Source organism: Stenella coeruleoalba (assembly GCF_951394435.1).
Source record: "Stenella coeruleoalba genome assembly, chromosome: 20".
In the NCBI taxonomy this organism is placed as follows: Eukaryota; Metazoa; Chordata; class Mammalia; order Artiodactyla; family Delphinidae; genus Stenella; species Stenella coeruleoalba.
In genome coordinates, this window is record NC_137166.1 from 55,765,582 (window position 1) to 55,785,190 (window position 19,609).

A 19,609-nucleotide genomic window follows, 5' to 3' on the forward strand; every position below is an offset into this window, starting at 1 on the left:
CAGGCTTAGTTGCTCCGTGGCATGTGGGACCTTCCCGGACCAGGGCTCGAACACGTGTCCTCTGCATTGGCAGGCAGATTCTTAACCACTGCGCCACCAGGGAAGTCCCACATCCTATTTAAAACAAAATTAAAACAAACAAAAAAGAACAGAAATGGTAGCGTATCTTGTACAGCATTTGCATGTTGCTCTTTCTCACATATTTTGGAGATTGGTCCATATCTCAATGAGCTTCTTCATGTTGTTAAAATTCTGAAATATAGCAGACACAGAGAAAAGCACACAAAACACATTTATACACTTCCCTCGTGGGCTCCCTACTGGCTAGAGGTACCCAGTATCCTGAGCTTTAGGGAAGCAATCTTCTTGCTTTTACAGCTTTACCGCCAAGGTATGTGTGTTTAGCAGCACAGCTTGGTTTTGACGGTTTTGGAATTGTGTGCGAAGGCATTCAGACTGTGGGTCTCCTGTGACTTGCTTGTTAGGCTGATGTTGTTTTCCACGCTGCTGGAAGTAGTGATGGTCCGCTACTTCTGTGTTGTATAGTATTGCTCCTTGAATATACAAGCATGTTTATACTGCTTGCAATTAGGACAAATGTGGTTTTGCAGCCTAAGGTACATGTGCAAGAAGGCTGAGTAATGAGATACTACTGCGTCCCCACGTGACTTTTACCATTTCACGCTCCTGCCAGGGTCGCCCTGTGGACCAGGAGAGTATCCGTGGCTCTGCATGTGGCGTTGTCAGATCTTATCATTGTGGCAAGTTTCACGGGAGCATAGTGGTCTCAACTTGGGTTTACACTGCACTTTCCCCATCACTAGTGATGACGGGAATCTTTGCATGTGCTTGGTAGTCATTGGGATTTCCCCTTTTGTGAAGCATTCGTGCAAATGCTTTTGCCAACTTTTGTGTTGTTTCTTACTGATTTGTAGGAGCTCTTTATACATGTTTGGATTTGTCCATTTCGATTGCATACAACCCCACTGACTTGTCCCACTGACTTGTCTTTCATTCTCCTTTAGATAAACAGAAGTCCTTGATTTAAAAAGTTAATTCAACTTCTCTTAGATATACTTTACACAAAGTAAAATACACCTATTTTAAGTATATACTTTATAAGTTTTGACATAATTATGCACCCATGTGACCCCCACCATAATTGGGATCTGGAATGTACTCATCACACCCAAAGCCTTCCCACACCCCTGTACACTTTATCCTACTTATCTCAGACAGCCAGTGATCTGCTTTTGGCCCTTAGTGACTAACTTTGCCTGTTCTAGGATTTCATAGAAATGGAATCAAGTATTTTGTACTCTTGCGTATATGGCTTCACTCAGCATGTTATTTTGTGTATCAGTGTTTAGCTAAGTAGTATTCCACTGTGTGAATTCACAATTCCTTTACTCATTCATCCATTGGTGAACATGTGGGTTATATTTCCAGGCTTTGCTGATTACAAAGGAAGCAACTGTGAAAACTGGCATACCAGGCTTTCCTTTCTCTGTATTTTATGATAATTTTTGACACTGTGTCCTAAGGCCCGGCACAGAGCCTGACAGAGGGCGACAAAATCTTTGGCCTCCCCATCTGTGCCTTTGCTGGTTTCTGCCAAGGCCGACCACTCCCTACTCTCCCACCAGCCGAGAACCCCGACACTTGTCCGGGTCTGCGGCCCTTACCTGACCCTCCATAACAATCCAAGAGGTACGACGACCAGCAGGTCTGCCCTCCTGCAGATGAAGGAACAGGGCAGGGAGAAGGGCCATGCCGCAGGGGTGCATGCAGGAAGCTGACCTGCGCCGCCGGGTCTCCCGCCCCCACCCCTGGAGTGAGGGCAGAACCTGTGACCACGCTGGGACATGTTCCTGCAGTCAAGTTATCACCCGGGGCTCATCAGCTTCATCTAATCAACTGGGTCCCACAAAAGGGGGCTGTGGGGTGAGAACCCTGGCAGCTTCTAGGAGCTGGGGATAGCCCCAGGCCCTATGACCCCAAGAAACTGAATCCCGCCAGCTTTGAGTTTGAAGAGGACCCGAGAAAGGAACGTGCCCAGTGGATCCTCAACTTCACTTCTGAAACCCGAGCAGCGACCAGCCCGTCACACCAACTTCCAACCAACACAAATTGTAAGACAGGTGTCTCCTCAGGCCTGGGATTTGTGATATATGATACAGAAATCCACAGGAACATGTTCTGTTGGCTAGAGCGGGATCAAGTGCCCCAGCGCACGGCAGACAGACGGAGCTCCCACACCCACTGCCAGGCCACTATGCCCATTTCAGGAGAACAAGGGCAGGAGAGATCAGCAGCAGGCCCGTGCCTGGCACTGCACCCCTCAGACAGAGGGCGTCTCTGACTCCAACAGGAGGCCCGCTGAGCTGAGAGACCTGTGCTCAGCCCACGTGAAGTCTCGGGCTGGGGCGCCCACTGCTCAAAGCCAGGGTGGTGGAGGCAACAACAGCTGCTTTTCCAACTTTATTTAGAAAAACAAATCCAGGTCCGAGTGCCCCCGTGCCCTCCCCCACCCCAGCCATAACTTAAATAACTTAGAGACAGAGTTGGGGGCAGGTGGGTGGCGGATGGGAGAGGGAGGGAGGAGAGCCCACTACAGCCGCCGCAGCGCCCGCTTCTTGTCCGTCTTTTTCTTGGCTGCCAGCTTCTTATCACGCTCACCCGCATGCTTCTTGGCCATGGGCCCCTCGACCCCTCCTGGGCCCCCAGGGGCCATGGGGTCAGCGGTGGAGGCCACAGCCCCGCTGGCCAGGGACCGGCTGGCCTCGGCCCTGCCGCTGCTGGGCCCACCTGCGCCCCCGTGGATCTCTGTGAGCAGGCGTGCGCGGGCGGCGTACTCCTCGTAGTTCTCCAAGAGCAGGCGGCCCGCCTCCTCGTTGAGGGCAGACTCGGGGTTAGGGTGGATCAGCAGGCACTTGATGGTCTGTGGGGAGAGCGCCAGGGTCAGGGGGGGCCGGTCCCCCAAGCCTCACACGTCCGGCCTTGTGGCCTCAACTCCCAACACCGCTCCCCCAGATGGCACATGTGTGCAGGCACCGTGATCAGTGACTCGCCCCAGGTCATTCAGGAAGTGAGGGGGGACTTCCCTGGTGGCACAGTCATTAAGAATCCACCTGCCAATGCAGGGGACATGGGTTCGAGCCCTGGTCCGGGAAGATCCCATATGCCGTGGAGCAACTAAGCCCGTGCGCCACAACTACTGAGCCTGCGCTGTAGAGCCCGTGCTCTGCAACAAGAGAAGCCACTGCAATGAGAAGCCTGCGCACCACAACGAAGAGTAGCACCTGCTGGCTGCAACTAGACAAAAGCCCGTGCACAGCAACGAAGACGCAATGCAGCCAAAAAAAAAAAAAGGGAAGCGAGGGGGACAACTTAGAAACTAGCAACTAGACAACTAGCTCTACATTACACTACAGGAAGATGCTTAAAGCTACAGCTATCGCCGGCTTTAACAGGAATCTCAAGGGCAGAGGCACAAATCCTGGCTGGGCAAGCTGTTAATACCCAAGAGAAAGGCACCAGGGCATAAACAGAGACTGATGCCCGAGGACAGTCGAGAGTGGTCCAGGAAGGAAGTGAGTCTTCAATATTCCTTAATCTGCCCATTTTAACTGCAGAGTAAATCGAGGCCGAAAGGTGTGACCAGCCAGCCCCCAATGGACCGTTCTAAGAGGAGTCTACCCAGACAGCTGTGGCCCCTAAGCCGTGTTTGTTTTACCTCCACTTTGATTCTAAAAGGGAACGCAGAGCACCCCAGGAACCCAGAACTTGTCTGGCCTTGAGCAGGTGAAATGCTCTCACGTGTAAATGGGGGCAGTAACAAGTACTCCCCAAAGCACCTGGCCCAACACACATCACTGATAATCATGAGGGACCAGCATCACACCCTAATTCTGACAACTGCACCCCACAACCAGAGGCCTGACTGCCCGCCTTTCCCACAGCTGCCCTCCCATGGCTGAGCCTGGCCTGGGCCCCGCACTGCAGGCCCTAGGGATTGTTGGGGACACTTGGGAGTTATTCTGTGAGCTCATCTCTGGTGTTGCTGGCAGCCACCACTGACACTCCAGGGAGAGGAGGAAAAGGTTTGGGGTCTGTTTACCTTGGTGCTCAATCCTCCCCCAGGCCCTGCAGGAAACCCCAATTCCCAGTCCTCCCTACCAACTGCCCCAGGGGCTCATTAGAAATTCAGTGTTTGTTTTTTTAAATTTCACCTTGTGGGAGGGGTGGAGAGGCATCAGGTGACCTACATGCTTTAAGTGGCCTATGGGGACCCTGGAGCACCAGAGTAGTCTGGCTGTCTCCACCTCAGCTTGGCTGAGGTGGGCCTGGATGGTTCTCCGCGGGGTGGTCCCTGCTGCACGATGTGCAGCAGCTTCCCTGTCTCCACCCAGTAGGTGCTGGTAGCACCCCCAGGTATGACAATTAAAAATGTCCCCAGTGGAACAAAACCACCCCTGGTTGAGGAACGATGGAATGACAATGGTGATGGTTGTACAAGCTGTGACTACTGAAACACCAATGAACTGTACGCTGTAGGATACTGGACAGTCTATCTTCGCCCTAACCAGACGCTTGACTTGTACCTGTCAGAACACCGTCCTGCTACACAAACCATCACTTGTTCCACAGCAAAGGTAGCTGGGCACTGCCAACCCTTCCAGAAAAGCTGGAAATCTGGATTCTTATGTAGAAGCCCCAACCAGTTCAGTGTTGACTTTAGAAGAGAAACAAGGCTCCGTGGCTTGGACATCACTGGGATGCGTCCAGGAGGGAGGCCCAGGCCCAGGCAGAACTCACCAGCAGCACGTGCCGGATGCCCAGCTCAGCTGTCCAGTCCCTCTTGAGCACGTTGACGCAGATCTCACCATTGGCGCCCACATTTGGGTGGAAGATCTTGGTCAGGAAGTAGCCCTTGGGCGGGGAGGCAGGAAAGTCCTTCCCCAGCAGGAGTTTCATGCGGAAGAGGCCTCCGGCGTATGGGGTCCCCTCTGGAATGCAGGGAGGGGGACAGTGTCAGGAGGCGCAGGCCTTCCAGGCACCCCCAAAACCAGTCTCCACGGTCTGGCTGTGAGGCAAGTGCCCCACCGCCTCCTCCACCAGACGGGGGGTTCTCGAGAGGAAGACAGGCCCAGGTTCCCAGGGGGCCACAGGCACCACCCCCAGCTCAGAGTAAACCCCCTGACTGGTGGTCCCCACCCACGGATCCCTCTTCACTCCCAAGTGAAGGCACAGCACACCCTTCCCAAGAGGCACAGACACACGTGCCCACTCAGCTCCTAGGAAAAACATCTATTTGGAAGCTTCTCAGGCAAATGTCAGGACAGTTCTGTCCACTCCGTGGTCTTCCCTGCCGCAGCAAACACTGGGAGTTGTTCCAGACCCATGGCTGTTCCTCATGCCCCAGCCCCCACGTCCCACCCATCATAGCCTGGGCAGCTGACCTCCAGGTCCACTCCTGAATCTGAGCCCACCTCCAAGTCCAGCGGAACCACTTCTCTCACCTGATGGATGCCCATGGTCAGCGGCTTCCTGACCGGCCTCCAGATTGTATCCCCACCCTCACTGAAGTCAAAGTGAAGTCTGAAGCGACCCACTGGCCCGGCTTTAAACCTTCCAAAGGCTTCCTTTCCAAACTCCTTTAAAAGAGGTCTACAAGCCCTAAAAGGTCTGTTCCCTATAAGCTTCACAAGTCTTTTTTCTTCTGTTCCTCAGGAAGTCTTCCCTGACCCCCTCCCCACAAGTTCAACTCCAGACTAGGTCCTTCATCACACTCTTCACTTATAAAAATTCAACTAATAACTTAAATGTAGTGCACGTGAAACAACCTGCTAAGCCACTATGCAAGATCAAACGGTCCCCTGTAGTTATTTGGTTATTACTGTTATCTCCCTGAAAGCCTGCATTTGTTCTCTGCTTGGTCCCCAGAGAGCCTAACACTGGCGGCAGGAAGGAGTTTGAGATGATCCAGCCTCCCCTCCAGGCCTTTGCTGACACTTCTCCCCACCTGGCATCCTCTTCCCAATCCCACTTAATTCCTACCCATACTTCAGGATGGAGGAAACACCCAAACCCAGGTAAGGCCCCATTATATGCTCTCCTGGCCCCCAGAATTTTTCTCACAACACTTACGGGGAAAGTATATACAATTACTTGTCATTTCTAGTGTCCTGCCCTGCATACTGTGAGCACCATGTGTAACAGGTGTGCCTGTCATGTCTATCCTTGCGTCCTCAGGGTCTGGCAGTCCACCTTACAGTGGGAGCCTCCTATCCTTGCTCTAAGATTGACGGAGATCTAGGAAGTGCACCCCTCCCTCTCATTCCCACACTCACCAGGGCCCTCGATGGTGACCTGCAGGTCAGTGAGGTCCTCCTCATTGGGAAAGACCTTGATACCATCAGGTGGGTCAGCTGTCAGTGTCGTCACCTCCTTGTACACCAGGCGGATGATATGGGGGGGCAGGTTCTCCACGTTGGAGTTCTAGGTATGGAGACAAGGGGGTGAGCCACGGGCAGAGCCAGGGCCTGGTGCCTCCTGCAGGATCTAGGATGCAGTGGCACCCTAGTCTTACTCCTGCAGTCCCAGGCTGTCAATCACCCCGAGCTCCCAGAACCCCCAACCCAGGATGCTTCAGGCGACCGCCCCAAGCTGATCTCCCACTAGAAATAGGGCGGATTGCCGAGGGCTTGCGGATGACTCCACCTTCCCCAGAAGACCCCAAAGCCCGCTCGTAGCTCCGCAAGGTCCCCGAATGATTCCGGGCAGGCCCGAGGCCTATGCCGGTCCCCCTTCCCCACCTAATCTTGGTTAAGACCACCCTGGAAACCCCAACTCGAGCCTGGAGACGGTGGCGGAGCGTCGTTGTTCCCGAAACACCCACGGGCGGGCCAAAAAGCCCGGAGCTCGGCCGGGCCCTCCCCTCCCGCCCCGCCCCGCCTACAGGAAGGCCCCTGGGCCCATCTCAGGCCCGGGATACCCAGGTGGGCCCTCCAATCCCCCAAGCCGCCCGCGAGAGGCTCCTGAGACCCCGCCTCCTCCTCTCGGGGGGGGGAGGCCCAACCACCCCTCCCGGGCCTGGACGCCTAGCTCACCATGACTGCTGCCGGCCGGGGGCGGGTCCCCCCGGCCCCCTTCCTGCGCTCTCCGGCCGCCGGCCGGGGCGGGGGGCCCAACTGCTGCCGCTGCGGCCCTAGCGAGGCCCCGGCGGCCCCGCTCTGCTCCCCGCTGCCTCCGACGCCCGCCGCGAACCGCACCGCACCTCCACCCGCCCCCAGTGCCCGGCCGCACTAAGCCTGTCGCGCGCGCACCGCCGCCCTTTTATATCCGCCCACAGGCCGCGCCCCCTCGCGGGCCCCTCTCGCCGTGCCTCGACCCGTGACGTCAGCGCGCACGGCCCTCGGCGTTCGACGAGCTCGCTCCCTTCCAGCAAGCTGCAGGCCGAAGTTGGGGAGGGGGCGCTCGGCGGGCCGGCCAATGGGGGTACGCGGTGGTCGGGGAGGGATCCGGGAGGATGGAGTGGCGGAGAAAGGGAAGTAGAGCGGGAGAGGACGTGAAGGGCGACGCGACCGCTGATTGGTCCATTTGAATGAGACGCTGGCGCACGCGCGTGCCCCGACGCCCAGGAGATCACTCACGCGACTAACGGTCGGCCGTGGAGCCTGGGCAGGGCGAAGGGAGGTGGGACTCTGGCGGTTTAAAAGGACGATAGAAGGCGCGCCGGCCAATAGGGGCGCGCAGTCGTGGAGTGGCGTCACGAGACGCGCGCGGGCCAATCCTTGACGGAGAAGGCAGCACGGGGGTTGGGGGGGCGAGGGAAATGGAGAGCGACCAATGGGAGCCTTGCCTAGCGCGGACCCAGGCGCTTGCAGCCAATGAGGTTCGTTGATTTTTGTGTATGCAAATGAGTGTGCGCGGATGCCCGCGCCCCTTCCTCAGCCGGGAGTGGGGGTGGGCGCTGGGAATCGTTGTACGTTTTTCTCCGAGGCGCCATTTTGTGCTGAGAATGACTTGTGACCTACGTGGTGTGTCAACCGGGCGCTGAAGGCTTAGACGCCTGGCCGTCCAGTGTGTGACCTCTGGCCCCAGCCAGGCTTCAGTCTCCTCCTGTGAGGACTGTGCCCGAGAAAGAAGGAAGAGCCCCCAGGCCTTGTTGAGGGCCTGGCCCTGCCTGTGACTGACAGCGGTCTCCTGCCAGCCAGGCCTCGCCGGGTCTCCCTTTCCCTGTCCTGTGAACCGGCGCAGAGCGCCCCGGGCGGCCCAGTGTCGGCGCCCTGAGAGCGGGAGGCCCGGGAGCTGACCCGCCTCCTCGGCTCCTGTGCGGTGCGGCCGCGGCGCCCCCGTCAGGCCCTCTCTGCCCTGGTCCCGAAAAGACTCCTCAGGGGGCCCCAGCCTCTGGAACAGGGGCCAGGAATGTGCAGAGACGCCCACCGCCGTAGCCATGACTAGTTTGTGGCGGATTGGCCGCACGCGGGCATCCCACGCGCCTCGCCTTGGGTGTTATCCCACCGGGTGCAGAGGAGTGCGGCCCAGTTAACACCGAAGAACCCTGAAGGAAGAGAGGGGTCAAGTGACTTGCCCAGGGCCCCCCCTGCCCCCACTTGGGACATGGCGGAGGTGGTGGTCAGACTGAGCTGTATCTCAGAAGTCCACTCAACAGACGTAACTGATGATGGTCACGAGAGTGGTGGTGATCGATCCGGTGCTCGCTGGGTTTCTTTGCATGCTTCATCTCATTGAATCCTTGCCACAGCCCTGTCAGGTGGATGTTACGATTCCCCTCGGGACACTCTCAGTCGTTCAGTACGCTTTTATTTTTGAGCACCTATCATGTGGTAGGCAGGATACTGTGGGGATATGGCTGAGCATAAAAGGGACAAAATCCCTGCGCACTCAGGGAGCTGACGTCTTCGTGGGGAAGCCAGACAGTAAAGTAAGTATATCCTATGATGTCAGCGAGTGATAAAGACGTAGAGGAACAATCAGGGCTAAGGGCCTACAAAGGGAGGGGTGGGGGTTGCTCTTTGACCTGAGGAAGGATCACTTGGGCTCCATGCGGGAAGGTCTAGGGGAAAAGCATTCCAGAAAAGGGAACAGCCCATGCAAAGGCGAGGCGAGGGGATCGCGCTTGGTGTGTTTGGGGCGCCACCAGGAAGCCAGTGAGTGTAGGTCGGAGGGAGGTGCTTAAGTCCGAGAGGTAAGGGGGGGCAGCGGTTACGTCTCTCGCCTCTGCCGGGTGGGCGGTGTGTTGTCTTCAAGCCCTAGGGAGCCATTGGAGGCTTTGACAGGGCCGTGGGCGCTAATAGAGAGGGAGGCGAGCAGGATGGTGGCAGTGGGGATGGGAGACGTGATGGGGATCGGTGACGTCGACAGGACCTGAGGGAGAAGGAAGGAATCCCCTGCATCTTAAAATTGGGGTCAGCAAACCTCAGTAAAGGTTTTTGATTTTGCGGGCCATCAGTCTCTGTCCCAGCGTACCCAGTTCTGCTGCTATAGCCCCAGAGTAGCCAAGCCCATGTGCAGATGTAGGGGCTGGCTGTGTTCCCATCAGCCTTTGTTTACAGAAACAGGCAGTGGCAGGGGTTGGACCTCAGGGAGGCTGCTCTTTACTGACCCCTGAAATCCCAACAGGCCCCACCCCTGCTAAGAACTTTTCAAGAGCCCTCAACACACTGCGTTTCAAGTAAATCCCAAACTCCCATGAGATCCGTAAGTACACTCTCCCTGAGGCCCCCTTGGCCTCTTTCTGTCTGTCTCCCTGCTATAAGCCAATCTCTGCCTGACCTGAAGAAGTTTACACGGGAGTCCCCTGTGCCAGGAGAGCTTTCCTCCTCCTCTGTCCTCCTCATGGCCTAGGCTCACCTTAAAATGTCACCTCTCATGGGACTTCCCTGGCAGTCCAGTGGTTAGGACTCCTCGCTCTCACTGCCAAGGAACTGAGGTCAGTCCCTGGTCGGGGAACTAAGATCCCACAACCTGTGCAGCACGGCTGGAAAAAAAAAAGTCACCTCTCAGAGCAGCTTCCTCACCTCCACTCCCATGCTCTGTTTACTTCACCCTCTTTGATCTTCCTGGTCCATAAGAATTTATTATTTGTTTGCTTACGTGTTTGTCTCTGTCCCCCGATGAGTACAGCCCCAGGAGCACAGGGACCCTGTTCTTAGACTCTAGCAGAGTGCCTGACAGATCAAGGTGTTTGTTCAGCAAGTATTTATTGAGCACCTACTGTGTGCCAGGCACTGTTCTGGGTGATTGGGATACGTAGGCAAACAAAGATCTTTGCCCTTGTGGGGCTTACTGTGGTGAGAGAAGACAGACACAGAAGTGAAATGTAATAAATAAATAAAATACATGGTATGTTAGAAGGGAGCAAGTGCTGCGGAAAAAGAGAAAAGTAGAGCAAGGGAGGGGCCCAGGGTGTGCCAGGTTGTGAATTTTAAGCCAGGTGGCCAGGGAGGCCTTACCAAGCAGGTATCATGTGAACACAAGTTTGAAGGAAGGGAGGAAGTGAGCTATGTGCTTATCAGGGAAGAGCATTCCAGCCAGTGGGAACAGCTGGAACAAAGGCCTAGCATGTGCAAGGAACTGCAAGGAGGCTGGTTTGGTTGGAACAGAGTGGGCAAGGGGAAGGGTGTGGGGAGCTGAGGTTAGAGAGATGTATGTGTGGATGGAGTTGGGGAGCCGGTATCATTCAGGGCCTTGAAGGCCGTGGCTAGGACTCTGGTCTTGTCTCCGGGGGAACAGGGAGCAATGGCAGGGTTTTGAGCAGCGGAATGCTGGGGTCTCACTCTGACTGCTGGATGGAGAAGAGAATGAAGGGGGATGAGGGCGGAAGCAGGGAGGCCGGGGAGGAGGCTGTTGCAATAACCCTGAGAAGAGATGGTGCTGGTCATCAAAGAAGATATATAAATGGCCAATAAGCACATGACAAGATGCTCAGCATCATCAGCCATCAGGGAAATGCACATCAAAACCACAGTGAGCTACCGCATTACACCACCAGGGTGGCTATAATCAAAAAGTGAGATAATAAGTGTCAGGGAGGATGTGGAAGATAGGAACCCTCACACAGCTGGTGGGAATGAAAAATGGTGCAGCTGATTTGGAAAACAGTCAGGCAGTTCCTCAGATGATTAAATCTAGAGTTACCATATGACCCAGCAATTCCACTGCTAGGTATATACCAGAGAAATGGAAACATGTCCACGTGAAAAGGCATACACAGATATTCATAGCAGCGTTATTTCTAATAGCCAAAAGTGGGAACAACCCACATGTTCAGCAACTGGTGAATGGATAAACTAACTGGTATTTACTTACAATGAAATATTATACAACCATAGAAAGGAGTGAAGTACTGTTATCTGCTACAAAATGGATGAACCTCCAAAGCGCTACGCTAAGGGAAAGAAGCCAGTCACAAAGGACTACTTGTTGTGTGATTCCATTTATATGAAATGTCAAGAACAGTCAAATGCATGCAGACAGAAAGTGGATTAGTGATTGCCTAGGACTGGGGGATGGAGAGTTGACAGCTAATGGGTAGATTTTCTTCTTGGGGCAATGAAAATATTCTAAAATTGTGATGGTATAGATGCACAGCTCTATGAATATACCAGAACACTTTAAATTGGTGGGTTTTATGTATGGCATGTGAGTTATATGTCAGAATAAAGATGTTATTTTTCTAAAAAGAATTTTTAAAAAATACTGAGATGGGAGGAACTGAAAGAAGGCCAGAGGGGTGGAGAAAGAGGGAGAGAGAGGTCTGAAGGAAGAATGTTCTGAGCCAGTAGAGGTAGGTATGGAGGGGCTAGGCTTGGTAGAGCCCTAGGGAGCCAATGAGGAATTCTCACCGGGACGTGTGAGTGGATTTGGTACTGATGTTGAGATTCTGGCTCAGGGCTGCTGGGTAGAGACTAGATTGGAGGACCCAGAGTGGAAGCAGGAACTCCAGCAGGGAGCTGGTCATGGGTTGGGCTAGTGTGGTGGCTATGGCCGAGAAGTGGGCGGATCTGAGAATGACTCAGGAGATGGCCTAGTGATGGGCCTTTTGTGTTAGTTTGGGAGACTGGAATCTGCAGGGGATGGGCTAGGGGAGGGCTGTCCTTACTTTCTTAAATATTGGAGACCTGGAAACTTACTTTTGCTCAGTGAAACCCAAATTGTCCCTTCGGCTTGAATTCTAGCTTCAGAAATTAATCTGCATTTCTTCTGTTCATCTGTATTAAATCACTAAAGAAATACATGCTTGGAGGGAAATTCACACAGTTACTGCAGTGCAAGAGGTAAAAGTAGGAGGTGCAGCTCTCCAGCTCTCCTTCCACTCCCACATTCGCAATCCCACCCCCTCAGGTACCCGCTGTTAATATCTGGGTGTCTTCTTCCCCACACTACTTGGACGTTTACATTCCCACACATCCTCCCTCGGCAGCATGCACAGCGGTCCTTGATAAGAACACGGGAGTTTCTAGCATTCTCCAGGGTGTTTATGCCGGTCCAGTCTGTGGCTAGAAGCTGCAGTGAGCATCCTCAAACGTTTATCTTTGGGCAAAGGTGTGAGCTTTCAGGCTTCCCTGGTAGTGCAGTGGTTGAGAGTCCGCCTGCCAATGCAGGGGACACGGGTTCGTGCCCCGGTCTGGGAAGATCCCACATGGCGCGGGGCAGCTGGGCCCGTGAGCCACGGCACGTCCGGAGCCTGTGCTCCGCAACGGGAGAGGCCACAACAGTGAGAGGCCCGCGTACCACCAAAAAAAAAAAAAAAAAAAAAAAGGTGTGAGCTTTCCTGAAGGAGAAATTCCTAGAAGTGGAATCTCAGGATCAAAAGAGCATGTGTTTGCAATTCTGCCAAGTAGCCCTTGGCAGGGTTCTACTTATTTAGATCCTCACCATTAGGCTCTGATCCATTCATTCAGTAATTCATTTAGAACCAACTATTTGCCAGGCTGTGTTTCTGTGTGCTTGGGATACATCAGTGACCAAGACAGGAAGCAAGACACCACCTTCCTGGGGCTTCCATTCTGGTGGGGAGACAGATAAACAGTAAGCACTAAACCCAGGGTGGCCAACTGTACGGGGTTGCCCAAGATGCTGGACTTTCATTGAGTGCCAGCACTGGGAAAGTCCTGGGCTAGTGGGTAAGAAAAGCTGGTAGTATAAAAAAATATTACTATAAAAATTAGAGCAGTTAAGGTAAGGAGGTTTGGGAACACTGGGGGGAGGGGGGAGAATTTTAGATGCGGGGAGTCAGGGTAGATCTTCATCGCGAAGGAAACAAATATTTAAAGGAAGCGAGGGAGCAAGGTTTGTGCTTATCCAGAGGAGAAGGACTGTTCCAGGCAGAGGAAGCAGCCGATGTCAATGTTTTGATGCAGAAATGAGCCCGAGTATTAGCAGGCTTCAAAATATGTGCCAGTCATGGTCAAATGTGCCTCATCTTTCATCGGCATTTCCTTTCTTCCCAGTGAGGCTGAGCATCTTTTCATGAGTAAATGCCTCCATCTTTATTTCTGAGTTCACAGTCTGTGGTTGCTGATGTGTTCTCTGCCCCTTAGTGGCCTTAATATTTTTAACCAAGTTGACTGTAAGGCTGTGGTAGGTAATTAGCAAGAACCACTTTCCTTTGTGCCCCTGAACAGAGGTTAGAGCTCTACGCCAGTGGGAGGGGCCCGCATTAATTGCTAAATATGCCTGCAGTGGATCAGGTGCTCCCTCTAGTGACAGACAGCAGCAATGAAACGCGTTGCTCTTATCCCGCTCCAAAAACCCTAGACGGCAGAGCACAGACTTTCATGTTGGACAAAAACAAACTTTAAGGGTTTCCCTGGTGGCGCAGTGGTTGGGAGTCCGCCTGCCGATGCAGGGGACACGGGTACGTGCCCCGGTCCGGAAGGGTCCCACATAACGCGGAGTGGCTGGGCCCGTGAGCCATGGCCGCTGAGCCTGCGCGTCCGGAGCGTGTGCTCCGCAACGGGAGAGGCCACGACAGTGAGAGGCCCGTGTACCGCAAAAAAAAACACAAAACAAAACCAAAAAAACACAATAGTAACTAGGGGCTTCCTATAACGGCCGTAAAACAGACACCTCTGATGCACATCAAGATTAAACAGAATAATGCCTGATGCCGGCAAGGGTGGGAGCAAATGGACGTTCTCACATACGTGGACTTGGCAAGGCTCTCGGAACTGCATCTTGGCGTTGTGCAGCAAAAGTCTTAAAAACGCACCTCCCTCCGACCCAGAAGTTCACCCTCCTGGGAGGTCTTCCCAGGGAAAAGCAAGTGAATGCTCCCCATGGTGTGCAAAAAGATATTCCTCAAAGTATTGTTCATAGTATTGAGAAATGGGAAAACCCTAAATGTCTGGTGGTAGGGACTGGAATAAAAATTATGCTGCTGCCTGGACTCCAGAAACGTGTGTCATGAAAGAGACTGAAGAACTGTTCAAGTCCAAGGAGCCTCGAGAGACACAATAACCAGATTCGACACCTAATCCCGGGGTACCAGGGACTGAAAAGAGAACTGCTCCAAAGGACAATACTGGGACAGTTGGTGAAACTGGAACATGGACTTCATCAGTGTTAAGTCCTTGCTTTTGATAACTATACTGTGGCTGTGTGAGAGAATGTCCTTGTCCTTCAGAAATGTCCCTCAGGGGGCAACTTACTCTCAAGTGTCTCCGAAAAAAAAATATTTATATGGGAGGAAAACCATAAAGCAGTGTGATGAAATGTTAGCAATTAGTGAATTGACAAAAGCTGTACATGAGTTCTTGGACTTATTCTTGTAACTTCTGCACGTTTGAAACTGTTTCAAAATATAAAGTTGAAAAGAAATGAAAAGAAAAAAGAAAGGCACATGCACACAACATCTGGTATAGATTTCAGAAGTTTGCAAGCCCGCCCCCTCAAATGCCGGTTAAGAATAGCTGCTCAGAGGCTGTATTTATCAACACAGTGGAGTTGCAAATTGAGCAAATGTTAGGTTACAAAGGCGAAAATGCTTATGCCAGATCTTATCGTTGACTTGCTCAACTAAAGCACGGTACATGTGGATCAGATTGCTTTCTTCTTGGCTGAACAGAAATGAAGTAGTTGACAGGCACATAGAGGCCATGTTGAATGAAAAATACATACGTTTAAGCCTTGGCGTTACAACTCAGAGTGGAAGCTAATCACTTGCATGGGAGGGGAATGAGACTCTAGTCTCCTGTGTTAAGCTCGCCCTGGGCATCTGCTCAGTTAGGGGAATGGCAGTCAAAGCCGGCACCATTGACGTTTACATTTAGACTTTATTTTTTTAAAAGTAGGTAACGCACCTACAAGAAATTCAGAAGTGCAAGAGTGTACAGCAAAAAAGCCACCCAGTTCCCCTCTCCACAGGCAAGGCACATTGGCCGGAGTAGGCTGCACTGCCCTGCAGTAACAAGCAGCCCCAAAGCCCCAGTTGTTAAAGCAACAAGGGTTTGTATCTGGCACATCTAACATCTGGGAGGCAGGGAAGTACGGTCCTAGTCTGTGCCCAGGAGGAGACTCTCTGAGTGCTCAGTGACCCCATACTTCGACACACTACATCACCACCCTCCCACCCCACCCCCACCCCCAATTTTCTATAGACAAATCGCCAGCACAAAGAGGCGATTTCTAAGAACGGTCGAACAACCCTTACACGCACCACGTGGGGCATTTCACCAGGGATCCAATACCAGTACTTGAAGGCATCACCCCCTCCCACCCCACTAACCTACGGTCAAACAGATGGACCTCAGCAGGTGAAATCTAGCCGGTGGTGAACACTTAACTGCACCGAAGGGGGGCAGGCTTTCTCAACCACAGATCACACTCCTTCCAGCAAGCACTATCCTGTGAGGATGGTTTGGTTTCATGTGTCCACTTGGTCGGCTACAGTGCCCAGCTGTTGGTTCAAACACAGCCCAGGTGTTGCTGTGATGGTATTTTGTAGACAAGATGAACACCTACAGTCAGTTGACTTTGAGTAAAGGAGATTATCCTAGATCATATGGTGGGCCACGTTCAATCATTCGAAGGCCTTAGAGCGGAAACTGAGGTTTCCTGGAAAAGAACGAATCCTGCCTCAAGACTGCAGCCTCGAAAGCCTGCCCGAGTTTCCAGCTGCCTTACAGACTTTGGATTTGCCAACCCCCACGGTCACATGAGCCAGTTCCTTAACAGGAATACACACACACACACACACACACACACACACACACACACACACACACACACACACATTGGTTCTGTTTCTCTGGAGAACCCTGACTGATATGGAATAAAGTCTAATATCTGAGAAGCAAACACTTAAATACACTAGAGAGGAAGGGGTTTTCTTAATGATAAAATCAATGCTGAAATGCCCTGCACACACAACCCAGAGGTACGAGCAAACTAATGCTTTGATGTAATATGAGTCTGATATTAGTAAACAAACACTTAGATGCTCCTAGAGGTGAGCTGTCCTAAAGTTCATAAAACCAAGCCTTAGAGGCACTTCTTGAGACAGAAGGAGGGGGCAATTCTAGTCATCACTATGGAAATATTTTAGTGCACTGGGTGGGAGGAGAGAGGTGTGGAAAATGATTCCCAGTTATCATAAAAACTGACATTTAGACTATTCTGTCACACCCCGTTATGGGTTGAATTTTGCTCCCTGCCCACAAAGATGTTGAAGTCCTAAACTCCAGGACTTGTGAATGTGACCTTGTTTGGAAACAGGGTCTTTGCAGATGAAATCATTGGGGTGGGCCCTAATCCATGATGACTGGTGTTCTTATAAAATGAGACATTTTGCCAAGGAGACACGCATACAGAGGGAAGATGATGTGTCGAGGAATGCCAGCATTGCCAGCAAGCCACCAGAAGCTAGGAGGGAGGCACAGACAGATTCTCCCACACAGCCTCAGAAGGACTCAGCCCTGCCCACACCTCCGTCTCAGACTCTCAGCCTCCAGCACTGAGAGAGAATACATTTCTGTTTAAGCTGCCAGTTGTATGGTACTTTGTTACTGCAGCCCCAGGAAACTAATGCAGATGCACACCCCCCCCACACACACACTTCAATGATGTTCAGGCAAAGAATTCAAATATAAGGAGGCGCAAACAAATAGAATCTGCAAACAAATGCTTACCTGCTTAGAGGGAAGAAGCTTTCTTAGGAAGAAACTAAGGATTTGAAGGCATCTTACAGTGCATCTCCCCATGCCTGACTCCTCTCTTGGTGACAGCTGGAGCAGCCCTGACCACCTACCTGTAAAGACACTTAGATGCCCGCCTTCCTTGGCCACAAAGGGGACTCCCCAGTGACCTGCAAATGCGGAGATGGAAACCCATCCTTTCCCGACAGTATACTTGAGACCAGGGATCAGGAAAACATCTGTTTATTCAAAAAAATACCAAGTTGCAGCTCGGCTGGCTGTCCTCACCAGGGAACTGGGGCAAGAGTCAGGTGTTGGGGGGAGGAATAGGGTGGGTAGGGATAAGGAAGCAGGCAGAGCTTTGGAAGTTCTTTTGGTCCAGAATTGATCTTCTTTCTGTACCGCCCTCCACTGCCCCCTCACTGGAATGGGAGTGTGTGTGTGTGTGTGTGTGTGTGTGTGTGTGTGTGTGTGTACGCACAAGCCTGTGTATGCATTTATGAGGTGGTGGGGGCTGGTGAGGGAAGACTCAGATGGCGAGGTCCCATCTCTGGAAGCATCAAGGGGATCTGGCAGGACATGCCCACTTCCTCACCCACCTCGAGACCTCTCCCTACTATGGCTTATTTGAGATAAGAGGTCAAGGCCCCAGGGTCAGGCAGCCTGTGTCAAGTGAGTGTGGGGAGGGGGCAAGATACCTGGAATCCAGGCCGGGAAAGAGCAAGTTGAGGGGGGCATACAAAAGGTGAAAGGCCCCGAATCCCCCAATTCTGGGGGCTGGAGAAAGCTGAGGGCTCCTTGAGGGTGGTGAGCAGAGGGGAGGGGTCTGGGAGGGGCAGGCGCCCAAGCTGGCTCCTTTTGGGGGAAGTCACAGTCTGCCATAGGGATACTGGGTGTGGTGAGGCCCTCAAGGGGATTGGAGGAACCCAAAGGAGCAGCTGTAAGCGTGGAGTTGAAAAACTGGCAAACTGGCACTGGGGCCCTGGTAGATTGGGGGTAACCCCTCAGTTTCCTCAGTGTGGTGGGAGCTGAGGGTCAGTTATCTGCCCCAGGCTCCTGATGAAAAGGGATGAGCTGAGGTGCCAGGATTTGTGGGGAGAGAGGAAAGGGAGGGGGACGGCCCAGGGGAGGGAGAAGAGGCCCCCTCACCTCGCCCTGGGGGCTGGGAGAGGGGGCATGTAGCCCTTTAAGAGTGGGGGAATGGCCGCCCCAGAACATGGCTATATACAGAGAGAATTGGGGGCAAATTGTGCGTAGGGTGTTGGGGAATCCCCGAAACCCCAGAGGCTCCCCAGTGTGTGAGGGGGAGATGAAGGAGAGAATGCTGCTTCTCTGCCATCTTGGGATGATGCAGAGCACCACCTCCCACCCCTACAGGTGGCACTGGCAGTGGCCGTGGCTCTCCAGATGTGCCTGCCCCACGACCAGGGCAGCAGAGAAAACCATTGAAGGCCTCAGGGAGGTCGGCAGGTGTTGGCCCAGCCCAGGGGGGTCTCTAAGGAGAGTTTGGCCCAAGCCAATGGAGTGCAGCTCTGGGTGGGGATCCAGGTAACAGGGATTGGGCAAGGGACAGTGATATCACCTGAGGACTGGAAAGCCCCTCCTCTGGTGATGATAAGAGGTCTCTTTGTTGACCCTGTCACCGATCAGATGGCTGGGTGAAGGGCAGTTATCAGGAGGGACCTGGATACCCTCATCAGGGGGAGATGGAGGACTGACCAAGGCCAAGTCTGTGGTGTGGTTGATGCAGGCAGGCGTCAGCCTACGTCAGGAGCATGGCAGTGACATCATCAGGATGGGCCAGAGTATGATGATGTCATCAGAGGGGACCCCATCCCACTCCATTTTTGAGGGAACGGGAAAATGATGTGTATTGTGCTGGTTCCTCTTAAGGGAACAACTGTAGGTGACCCCAGAAGACAATTGAAATACAGCTGTCGTAATACTTGGCTCCCAAGATGATGGATCCTGGAAGGTGATGATACATGGTTGAAGTGGATCCTGCTAAATGACATCATTGGGTGTCCTGGATCCTGGGAGATGATGATGCCATGGTTATGGTGGATTCCAGTAGATGGTGATACCATGGTTGAAGTGGATCCTGGGAGATGATGACACCACAATTATGGGGGACTATGGGAGATTGTGGCATCATCAGTTTTAGTGGATCCTGGTAGAAGATGTTACCATCAGCTCTAGTGGATTCTGGAAGGTAATGACACCGTTGGTCATGGCGGGTTCTGGGAGATGATGACGTCATCAGCTGTGGTGAATCTTGGGAGATGATGACACCATGGTTGTGGAGAATCATGGGAGATGATGACATCATGGTTGTGCAGAATCATGGGAGATGATGACACCATTGGCTATAGGGAACCTTGGGAGAAGGTGACACTATAGTTATGGTAAATCCTGGAAGAGAATGATATCCTAGTTATGGTGGA

General features: G+C 52.9%; 2 protein-coding genes across 3 annotated transcripts in view; one reads left to right on the forward strand and one right to left on the reverse strand.

Moving 5' to 3' along the window:
- Positions 1–2,467: 2,467 nt before the first annotated feature.
- Positions 2,468–7,329, reverse strand: UBE2S (ubiquitin conjugating enzyme E2 S). The gene is made up of 4 exons (XM_079908387.1): positions 7,113–7,329; positions 6,354–6,501; positions 4,819–5,009; positions 2,468–2,941 (listed from the first exon to the last, which is right to left on the reverse strand). Exons 1-4 carry the CDS (start codon positions 7,113–7,115, stop codon positions 2,612–2,614), a joined length of 672 nt encoding a protein of 223 aa, XP_079764513.1. The 5' UTR covers positions 7,116–7,329; the 3' UTR covers positions 2,468–2,611.
- NAT14 (N-acetyltransferase 14 (putative)) overlaps positions 6,004–19,609 on the forward strand; it is a 65,398-nt gene continuing 51,792 nt past the window's right edge. The window contains exons 1-2 of one of the 2 annotated variants that reach the window (XM_079908383.1): positions 7,845–7,897; positions 9,649–9,726. In XM_079908383.1, the coding sequence (XP_079764509.1) occupies positions 9,718–9,726 (9 nt within the window). In that variant the 5' untranslated portion in view covers positions 7,845–7,897; positions 9,649–9,717. Of the gene's footprint in view, positions 6,096–7,844; positions 7,898–9,648; positions 9,727–19,609 lie in introns of those variants that run through there. The other variant, XM_079908386.1, reaches the window with a different exon arrangement.

Excerpts from the sequence above, each read along its gene's own strand:
- UBE2S (XM_079908387.1), bottom strand. Across the intron at positions 5,010-6,353 it reads GGTCACCATCGAGGGCCCTG|AGGGGACCCCATACGCCGGA; the intron begins GTGAGTGTGGGA and ends CCTGCATTCCAG. Across the intron at positions 2,942-4,818 it reads GCATCCGGCACGTGCTGCTG|ACCATCAAGTGCCTGCTGAT; the intron begins GTGAGTTCTGCC and ends CTCTCCCCACAG.